The following is a 10,857-nucleotide window of genomic DNA, read 5'->3' as shown; positions in this document are numbered from 1 at the left end:
GCATGGACTAGACTCTTCTAAACTGAAAAAGAAACTAGAGCAGGAGAAAAAATATGAAAGAGAAAGTAAAGCATGGGCTGCAATGAGGACAACAAAACCTTGTAATCCTCTGTGCAGTTTCCTTGTCAGCATCAAACTACAAAATAAGATTTTTTAAAATTGCCAGACCATTTATAGTTCCCGAGTTGATACGACTAAAACAGAACTCCAAGAACTTGGGTTTCACAAAAAAGTTTTGGCAGAATGACATGGTAAAACTGTGGTATCTTTCTGGAGCAAAACAAATGATAGAAACAGATGGTTGCAACTATCTTAAGAGTGTTTTCTCCGTGCAAGTGTTAAATATATGGGCATTTGCTTCTTACCAGGGAACTTAAATATCCACAACTGGGTTACTTAATCCCCATGTTATGCTCTAAGTGCAGAAAAAGGATATTGACACAAAGAAGATGATCCACAGGATTCCAATTACATACCTCTGTATAACACTGACATTTTACATACATTGTTCAATGTGTAAAGTGAATGCTGTACTTCTTTCTAGAATGGAAATTTTTAATCATGGCCTGTGTGAAAGGACATGTGCATCAAAAATAGAAATACTAACAGTGAGTTACTTGGTTATCTGAGAAGCTAACATTATAGATACAACATTCTCACCACTGTACTGAGAAACAAAATCTAAACATTTCAGCTGTGTTTTTCTGCTGGCTTTGGCAACCAGACATTACCTCAAAATGCAGCAACAGTTTAATTTTCTGACAGAATAATAAAAAATCCATTTGTAGTGAATTTCCCCAGAAGATTTCAAAGCCATTGTAATGTATTATATTTTAAGGTGCTTTTTATTTTAAAGAATTGGAAAAACCTGTTTAAGCTGGAAACTAACAGGAACAACAAGAGGATGGGGAGAAGAGAGAATCAGAAGCTGCTTTGGTCATTTATTCTAAGATACAACAGAACCAACACAGATACTACAACTTCTGGTTTCCTGACATTCCAAACAACATGTTTCCATGCTTGTGAGTTAAAGTAGATTGATAACACAAAAGGCAGCAAAAGAAAACAGGCATTAAAAAACCCAGGCATTGTTGGCTCCCAGCCAATAAGTGTTAGTTTTGAAAGTGCTCAATCCATCCACAAATAATTGTTCAACCCAATTAGCTTTTAAACAGAGAATTCATTCCCCCCAATGCGTAATCTTCACATTTCCTCTACTTTCTGGCAGACCTCTTCAACATCTGAAGAATAGTTTTTTGCTTGGTTGGCAGCAATTCTGGCTCCTTAGAGTCTGAACTTTTGAGTACACAATTCAAACTTTTCCCTCTTTTTATACCAGGTGACTTTGGCTGACGTTTATTAGAAGGTTTACTGTTCTCATTTTGGGAACTTCTGTGATGTTTGCTTCGGTTTGCTTCAGTCTTCTTGCTTGGAGGCTGTGCGCCCTGCTTGCAAGAAACTGGAGAGGCACATTCAGACTGAGATGTTTGGGGGCGCAAGTGGTACTCATCTGGAGAGCCTTTTTTGCGATTCATCATCTTTTCTTCTTTGTCCATTTTCTTCTGAAGCTGCAGAGCCAGAAGTCTGTCCTGCTGTTCTTGCTTAAGCCTTTCATAAAATTGCTGTTCCAAGTTCATCTGCTGTTGTATGCCATTCACCTCTTCTTCATCCTCCTCAGCAGTTTGAGAGAAAGTTTTTCTCCTTTTATTTCTCAAGTGTGGACTGACTGCTGCTTCAGGGGATGATTCTTGAGATTTTCTCTTTGCTAAAGAGATTTCAATCAGAGATCTGCTGGAGTTTATATTTCCAGCTGAGTTATTTTCGACCTCTAAGCTACAGTGTGCTTTTCCACTATTCTGCTGGTTACCAGACATAACAGAACTTAGTGTTTTTTTAAGTGTTCCAACTTTTGAATGTATTATTAAGCCTGTGTTTCCTACACTCTTGTCGTTTTCAAGGTCAGAAACAGATGCCTCTCTCTTTGACAAAGTACCCATTGGCTCAGAGTCATCTTTGCAAGCGACACTACAAAATGTATTGGCAAGTTCATTTCCCTGATAAGTAGAACGGCATGTCAGATCCAAGCTGAGTGGAGACGTTTCATCTTTAGTACATATATTTAATTGTGGCATTAATGGCTCTAAAAAAGAATCCTTGTCTCTCTCCTTGACCAACATTTGTGGAGTCAGTGTGGGCATCTCATCTTCTCTCTCTTCTTCGCATATAAAACTGTTTTTAGTACTGCTGCTTTCCTGAAAAGTTAGACACGGTATAAATTATTTTTCCTTATCAGACTCTCTGTGCACTAATTTTTAAGCAATGAAACAAGAATGGAAATTCCTGTTGGTGCACGGACTATGGAAGTATATGACAAATTAACTAGTAGGCATTCACAGCACAACAACTTGGATTCAAAATTTAAAAGCACAGGTTTGGAAATAATCACTGGTATTACATGTACTCGAGCTACATAAATATGAAAATACTAAACTACTAATATTGTATATGATACAGAGGGCATCCCCCATTTTTTTAGGTATGCAGGTAGTTAGAATTCTGATACAACGTATTATGTACGAACACAAAATAGCTCCTGCAGGAGGCAGAATGTAACCATGAAGATGGAAACCTGGCTGCTTCAGTCACATGTAGTGCAGCTTCTCATTAACAATGGTGGCGGCTAACTTGCCAAAAGCAATGTTTTAAAAACCTGTATAACCAATCAGAAGCCTTGCTGAGCAAAATCCCCACCTGGCCCAATCTATTTGCTGAAAACACTTGGCAGGCACCAGGAAAAGTGTCAGTGGGTACCATGGTGTCTACAGGTACACTGTGCACCTCTGTGATACAGGAATCTAGAGAAGTATGGATTACCCTAGAGAAGGAACCACGGCTTTCTTCCTCTAATTGGTTGAAGAGTATCATTGGAGGTAAAGAACTACAGGATTTTGGAGACAAATACCTTGAAGAGAAAAAAAAGGACAAGTGTATGTTTTTTTAAAAGTCTGGTTATACATGTTGGCAACAGCATAGCTTTTAACTTGGTCTCTTGTTTTTAAGCACAGTAAGCTTCTTTTCTGATGGAAGTGGCGAGGCGAGGCTCTGACATGTAGAGTTATTTGATATACATTTTAACTTTAGTTCTGATTTGGTCTATGTAGCCAATCAAGTGAATTCATAACTTGCACACTATTCTCACACCTCTTTACCTTTTGAGTGGCATTTTGCAAAAACAATCAAGCCCCCTCAAACATACAAGTTTTTTCCTCTGTTTTAAACTTCTACATGTGCATCCACTTTGGAAACCATGTCATGCATCTGATATGAATATTCTCACCTATAAAATTTATGTTATAGGTCTGCTAATCTTCAAGGTGCCACAAGTTTTACTAAGATCACTGACTCAACAGTTTCTGTGTGCAAATGCAGAATCCTTCCACAAAAGTGCAACAAGAAACCGAGACACAGTTGATGGAATCTGTAGAAATGGACAGATTACAATACTGTACTCAAGATATGGGCTTAGATCCCATGGAGCATTTCTGAGGATCAAAAGGGTTTCTATGCAGTGCAAAACTTTGCCTTTTTCAGTGCAGCTCCAAATCCTTCCTATGCTGCTTACAAAACAAAGGGGTCCTCTCAGGAATCACATGGGATTTGGGAAAAAGGGAAATTGGGAGAAAGGGAAATTGGCAACAACTGTTCTGTCTGCAAAAATCCTCAGTGGAATTCAATCCATTTGTATTAAAAAGAGGGAAGAACTGCAATGTCAGAAGTATTAAAATATTGCAAAATAAAGTTGTGAGCAAGGGAGCACCACTTTTTACAGAAAGAAGACTGTGCACAACTGATATTAAACCAAATTAGCATGCTTGTATTGCTTTTCTGCACTGTAAGAGGAACTGATTTCTCAGCTACCAAGACAATTATAAATATCCAGCACCTTGATCATTACTGTTATTCTTACGTTTACTAAATCAGAACAAGAAAACTGTATTTAATTTTTTTACTCCAGGCTAAAATGTAGGTTTAAAATGAGAAAACTCATTAGCTGCTATGTAAGGTATGATACACCAATTTGTAAAATATCAGCACAATACTGCCAAACTAGAACTATATTACAAAGTTTCTACACAAACGTTATACACAAACTTTCTCTCCCCATACAATATATGCGGTGGACTAGTGTACTATTAAATCCTGATAGGAATTCATAACACTGGATTTGACTTACTTTTTAATGTCTTCAGAACCACTTGATTTTCTCTTCGGTAATTTGCAGGAATTTAAGGGAGATGGGCCAGGTGATAAACTGCTGTGTGTATTCTCCACACCAGAGCTGCTCTTTAATTATAAAAAAAAGGGGGGGAGAAGAAAAGAAATATGTTTTTATCCAGTTCATTACATATTCCATTAAGTACTGTCATACCGATCAAAGAAGAAAACAGTTAAAGTATTTTTAAAATTCATTTTGGGTGGAATTTTTTTTGTTTGCCCATTTTATTACCTCGAATTGAAGACAAACTTGCAAAACAGGCCTCTTCTCATGAATATTGATCACATTCCAAACAATGATGTTGTAAGAGCCATGAAAGAAGTTTTTGTCTTAATTCTGACATTAAATTTTTTCCATTTCTGAAACTACACCATGACCTATAACTCTCCTCCCTGCTATTTTCATATCAACATTAAATACCCCACCTACCTCACAGGGTGTTTGTTGTGAGGGGAGAAGGGCAAGGAGACTGTAAGTCCCTTTGAGTATCCTGCAGGAGAGAAAGGGGGGATATACATCCAAACTCTTCCTCTTCTCTTCTACCTTCCCAAAGCAACATTACTAGTAAATTCAGTCAATATTTTTTAAAAGCTTGATGGCTTATCTTATCTTTTTGCATCTTGCCAATACCTGAAGTTTGATTAGTGACAGCTTGCTAAAACTAGCTTTCAGCTACTGTCACTGGCAATGTGAAAAATTTCACAGGACCATTTCCACTATTAAAAAAAATAAAACCAAGATTCTGTGCTTATGTAACCTCCATGAGACAAGTCATTTCAGAGTGGTTTTAGGTTGGAAAAAACTGCACTGTGGGGAAGGTTTAAGCTACCCTCACAATGCAGTCCCAATAAAAACTGAGACCCAGTTTACCTGACAATTGGGGGGGAAACCCACTTAAAAGCTACATTCATGGAACGCTCAGAGTCTTTTCTGACCTGGCCAACAAATGTTACTTTTCTGCTCTAGAACCATTTCTCAGTGGTTCCAGCAAATCTCACAAGACCTGAATATCTCATATAGATACATGCTGAACAATCTCCCATTCATATTCATAGTAATCTGGATGCTATATTAGCAGTAAAAGGATCAGATGGTGCCAGGATTCTGGCTTGTCAAATTGTATAGAAAACCTTTCAGATTCTTCAGTTTCAGGACATGGGCAGGATTCTTTGATGTTTAATACCTACCAACTGTTTGAATGATCCTTGCCTGGTTCCTTAAATATGCTAGGAAGGGGCACTTGTGGATAGGCAGAAATAAATACTTCCTTGAGCCAGGGGTGGTTGCTCCTACCTTGAAATAGGCAGTGGTGCACCCATTCCTAACAAATCTACTCTGCATCAAGAAGAATTAATATAGTCTAATCTCAAATGTACCATTCTTAGGCAAAGTGATTCACCACAACAAGGGGCTAAGCAGCTCCAAGGATTCCTGGATGAAGCAAACTGTTTGCATCATTTCCAGTTTGGTTTCAGGCCTAGCTATGGGATTAACAGTACAATCCTATACATAATTTCTCCAATCTAAGGCCACTACAATGAATGGAACTATGTTCATCATTTTGAACCTTCAAATAAGAGTGTTCATAACTTAAACCTGCTAGATTAAATGGTGGAAAGAGGCACTACTATGAAATATGTGGTGAACAAATCAAATGCTTATTTTGAACGTTTACCGAGTATTTTATATACAGCATAAATACTGCTTCAAGATCTTACAAGTAGCAATCAAGTACACTTCTCATTTTAAGATTCAGAGCAGCATTTAGAGAAATTAAATTGGGGATGCAGCTGCTAAGGTGGCAACATCTAGTTCAAGAAACTACTTAACTCTAACTTGAATCAAACTTACCAAATTCAAACTCAGTTCCCAGGCCAGTTTTTCATCTAGTAATAATTGTTCTGCCATCTGTTTCTTCATTTCTTCTGCTAGCCTCTGCTGTTCTTTTTCTTCTGCTAACAGATTTTGAATATACTCTTCACTTGCTTTACTCTCCTCTTGCTCATGAGCCCGTCGTTCTTCCTCCACCTAAAGTAGATACGAAACATGATTTATTTTTAGCCTTCTCTTATTCAGTTTAGAAATTATAATTGCAAATAAAAAAGGTCTACAACATTTTGCCCTAGCTTGTGACCCATTATTTGTAGTTGCCATTGATCCTTTTATCTGCCAAATCTAGTACCAGCTCTAGCTTGCTGTGGGGCTGTTAGAATAAGCTACGAGTAGGTCCTCATCAGGTTTCTATATTACCTTAGTAATCTCAGCTTCATATTCCTGTCTCAGTTCTCCAGGCTTACTTAAGCAACGTACTGGCTGAGGAATGCATACTATAGTAGATGGGGAAAAACAGAAAATTAATAAATTCCATTATTTTTACGCAAAATACATCAAACTTTTTTGACACTGCAATTTAATCCAATTGGTATATGACAGGCTGCACACCTATGTAGTTAACTTCTTAAATACCTCCCTAGGTTCATTTAAATGGTCCTACAACACTAAAACCCAGAGAAAAAGGAGCTCCCAATTTTTCAATGTCCAGGAATTTACCCAATAGTAGATCACAATCTAAAGAACTATGCCACTTGGTTTACCATGTAGAGAACTTTAAGCACTGTCCTTTTTTGAGGTGGTGGAGGAGTATACAATCCATTCAAATATAATGCTTTGAAACTGAGGAAAGTTTCAGAACTGGTTTGTGATGCAGAATGCTGTAAACAAAAAAGCTGTTTTGTAAGCTTCTAGTTATGTGAGAGATAAAATAGTTATGATTTAAAGCAGGAAGCAAAATTCTACTAATTCCTTCAATGTACTATCTTTTGGCTATACAGTTTTCTAGCCCTCACCAAAACACTACTCCAACTTTGAATATTACATTTTACAAAAGGATAAAACAAGGGGAAAGGCAAGTCTCACAATAAATTGGAAGAATTCTGATTACACAAAAGTTGAAAACTATTTATTTTAGCGCATAAATTATCAGATCCTCAGAACAGATATTTTGCCATTGTCCAACTTCACTAGTCTGAATAATACTGAGAGAGGAGGTCATCACCTCTAGCTTTCTAAAAGACTTTAAAGATGTTCAAGTCAAGGTAAAAACTCTGGGATACAATTCAGCCCTAAGATTTCACTGCTTGCTCTTTCTCTTTCTGTATATTTCCCGCCGGCCCCCAAGTGGTCACTGATACAAGAGCTATTCTATTACAGCAACCTTGTGATAATATCCACAAATAAGTATATTCAAAAAACTGTAATTAGCTTGCCTAACCACATTCATCACGTGATTGCTTTGAAAAAGACAATACACTTCCCGCTTTACAAGGGGTTCAATGTTTGCTCACGTGGGGAAAAGATTGCAATATTGCTATTCCCAGAACATAACCCAAATTCTAAGCATCAGGTACATAAATGTGGCATGGTATAATTTTACTTACCATCTTCTTCTTGGTCCTGACCGTTAATTCTACGTTTGCATTCTTCCGGGAAAAACTTCTGAATTGCTTCCCATAATTTCAAATTAATAAGAGTTTTATTACGGGCATTGTAACGTGCCCAAGAAGAGACTCGGCGACGGCAAAAAGGACAGCACAAACTGGCCTTCTCTACTGTAAGCTGGAAACAAGCATTGCAGAGAGTGTGCTGGCATGGCAATGTGACAGGCTCCAGAAAAATTTCCATACAAATATTGCAAAGACAATCAGATAAGGAAAGTGGAGCCTCCAATTCGGTTGACATCTTGGGTTCAGGAGAGAACGGTGGCTAGGGCATCATCAGCATCTTCAGTGAGAACATATTACTTTCTCTAAATCATAAAAAGACAACACAAAACAAGTATATCTGTTCAATGACTACTACAGGATCTGTTATTTGGCTCCTTTTCTTAACACCAAAATCCTCCCCAATCTTTCATCTCCTGTTTTCTCGCAGGCATCTTCCTTGATGTGTGGTTCTATTTTTATTTATTTCTTTGATTTTTACCCCACTCTCCTCCATCAAAGCTGGCTCAGAGAGGGTTCCAATATACAATAACATTTATAATGTATATAATAAAATGTATCCAATATATGCAATAAAACATATAAATCCTATGATGCTTAACCAACCAAAAGTGGAGCTATTTCAAGTCAATCCTCCAGCCCCCTAACGAAACATGCAACCTCAATCATACCAACAAGAAGGGGAAGGGACATGGTGGGGAGGGAAAGGGTGGCCAGTTAGGCCCACCTCACCACTCCATGGAGCAGCCTCATCCATTGTGAGGTAAATTTCTTATTTATTAGTATATCCTCCTCATTGTATTTATGTTATCCAATGTCAACCTACAGTATAAGAATTCAGATTATCACTGCATGGTTTCTACAATTTTGTCAACAACTATTCTAGACAACATAAATTATATGATCCCTACTATCTCTTGGCATTGTAAGACTGTGTGCCAGCTCCATTCTTCCCTTCAGTTTCTTCTCTCTGTCCTCTGCACCTTCCTCACACTGCGAACACAATTCTAAGCAGGTTTCCTCTGAAATAAGTCCCATGTTATTCCATGGGACTTATTCCCAAGAAACGAATAATTTTTTTAGGACAGCAGCCATTGCCTGGGGAAATACCATTATTCCGTGTATCAGATAGTACAGCATCTTATTTCCACAGCAAAAAAAAATATTTTGAGAGCCTTGATTGTTCAATTTTTCAGTTTTAAACAATTGCATCTACTCAGGTTTTAAAAAGCAGCTTGCCAGTTAAACCATAAAGCCAACGTACTTTCAGAAGATACAATGCATACTGCTATATTGGGGCTGCAACAAAAATCATCGTGTTTTCTAAAATATTCCGGGGAAGGGCGCAGAAGAAACGTTTGAAGATGTTATTGTACTGACCTGAGCATTTCTGAATGATTTAGTTTCATCGTACTATCCGCTACAACTTCACCTAAACGGATGCAACTCATGGATATTGTACACCAGGAAGTATGGCAAATCTCTCTGACACAGACTGCGAATTGATATGGATCCAATCGCACCCTATTTCCGCATTTGGCCGTAGTTCAATAAGATCTTTATTTGCTTTGCTCGAGGCTTACGTGTAGTGTGAAGTTTTAGGGGGGAAGCATTCTTCGTGTCCTGTTTCTCATTCACCCACTACTTCATCCCAGAGTAGATAAACAAAGCTGGTAATCGGCTTTATTTAACTGCTCCGGGATGAAATAGTAAGAAAAAGGACGCGAAGAATGCTTTCCCCCTAAAACTTCACACTACACCCAAACCTCGAGCAAAGAAAGCCGCGAGCTCTCGTTTGCAAAAGGCCGAATAAGGAACGAGGCTGCAGCACCTTCCTTTCCGAGGCTGGACCCCGAGGCTGGATTCGAGTCGCCACAGAGAAAAGGGACGAGGCGCTGGCTGCTACTCCATGGGGCGAACTGCACGAAACCTACCGCGAAGCCCCTCCACTGCCGCCTCTCACTGCTCCAAGAGCCACACGGGTCGCAGAGGCTACTCCTTGTCGCAAAACACAGGCCGCGCCTCCCTCATGGCGCGAAACCGGGTCGTGCCCGCCCTTCCTGGCCTTGGCAGCGAACGAGGCTCATCCATCTCGCAGCCGCGCAGTGGCAAACCTCGCCCCTTCCGCTTGCCTGGTCCCGCCGTTCTTTGCAGTGCGATGAAAAGCAGGTTTGTCTTCATAGAAGTTTCCACCTGCTGCCAAATCATTATAGATATGCGTTATAAGTTTTTGGCTTCATATGTTTTGAAGGTCCTGCGCCCCCCTCATCCTTGCGAGGGCGAGGGGAGCGAGGCGCCTTGGAAAGGGATTCCTCGCCTTGGTAGGGTTTTCCTGCCTGCAAGGTTTGTTGCGGGGGAGGGAGGCATAAGCCTGCTTCTGTCTGTTTGATCGTGGTGGGGAAGGGCCCGGGCGGGGCGGGGGGGGCTTAAAACTCAGATTTTGCCCCGGGCCCCATTTTTCCTCTGCATTTATTAATATAATATATAATATGTGTGAGAGAAAATGTGTATGTGTTACGTGATAAACTCAAAGCAGGTAGCCTTGTTTCAACCTGCTGCCAGGTTGAATATACACACACATATATGTGTGAAAGTATATATGTGTGTTAGGTGATGAATTCAAACTAGGTTGCCATGCTATATTTGTTGCATCAAACAAGCACCCTGCAGCGCAAGTGTAGGTAGAATTGAGGCCACTGAAATTTAGTTTTAGGTTGGAGTGCGACTACAGTTGTACTAAACTAGATTACATATGCACCCAGAGTTGGGGGAAATGTGAACAATGAACTCAAAGAAGTCATAAAATGCTAGAGTTGTTGTTTCCACAAAGGTTATGAGATTTGGTACCTAATTTACTATTTTACACCCAGTTATACAAGAAACAAGCTGATCTACTGACAGAGAAACTAAAATAAAACCAGTATTATTAACTGTTTGGACAGGTAGCTACAATTAAAATTGACTAATATAATTAAATATATATTTGTGCATGTGAGAATTCTGTAGTAAACATGTAAACAAGTTCAATTATAGCATTGGGGAAAATTGACAATTTTCAGTATCCTGCTAATGGGATTAAAG

General features: G+C 39.0%; 1 protein-coding gene across 3 annotated transcripts; it reads right to left on the bottom strand.

Annotated features, from left to right (window-relative positions):
- Window positions 1-819: 819 nt before the first annotated feature.
- On the bottom strand, window positions 820-9,860 carry RNF168 (ring finger protein 168). 3 transcript variants are annotated; one of them, XM_048505402.1, is made up of 7 exons: window positions 9,711-9,860; window positions 7,714-8,081; window positions 6,527-6,603; window positions 6,128-6,304; window positions 4,235-4,344; window positions 2,875-2,962; window positions 820-2,252 (listed from the first exon to the last, which is right to left on the bottom strand). In XM_048505402.1, exons 2-7 carry the CDS (start codon window positions 8,012-8,014, stop codon window positions 1,215-1,217), a joined length of 1,791 nt encoding a protein of 596 aa, XP_048361359.1. In that variant the 5' UTR covers window positions 8,015-8,081; window positions 9,711-9,860; the 3' UTR covers window positions 820-1,214. The 3 variants fall into 3 exon arrangements, with proteins under 3 accessions (XP_048361359.1, XP_048361361.1, XP_048361360.1); XM_048505404.1 differs by having other exon boundaries at window positions 9,608-9,772; XM_048505403.1 differs by lacking the exon at window positions 9,711-9,860 and adding an exon at window positions 9,157-9,704.
- Between the last annotated feature and the right edge of the window lie 997 nt (window positions 9,861-10,857).

The sequence above is a fragment of the Sphaerodactylus townsendi genome, linkage group LG08, assembly GCF_021028975.2.
Source record: "Sphaerodactylus townsendi isolate TG3544 linkage group LG08, MPM_Stown_v2.3, whole genome shotgun sequence".
Taxonomy (NCBI): domain Eukaryota; kingdom Metazoa; phylum Chordata; class Lepidosauria; order Squamata; family Sphaerodactylidae; genus Sphaerodactylus; species Sphaerodactylus townsendi.
The sequence above is the reverse complement of the archived record's forward strand: the minus strand, read 5'-3'. Positions and strand labels throughout refer to the sequence as shown.

Bases quoted from the DNA above. Each gene is read 5' to 3' on its own strand.
- RNF168 (XM_048505402.1), bottom strand. From the start codon at position 8,014: ATGTCAACCGAATTGGAGGCTCCACTTTCCTTATCTGATTGTCTTTGC. The intron at 6,305-6,526 runs GTAATATAGAAA...TATCTACTTTAG, and splicing joins ATGAAGCTGAGATTACTAAG to GTGGAGGAAGAACGACGGGC. The intron at 2,963-4,234 runs GTAAGTCAAATC...TTTCTCTTCAAG, and splicing joins GGTTCTGAAGACATTAAAAA to GTATTTGTCTCCAAAATCCT.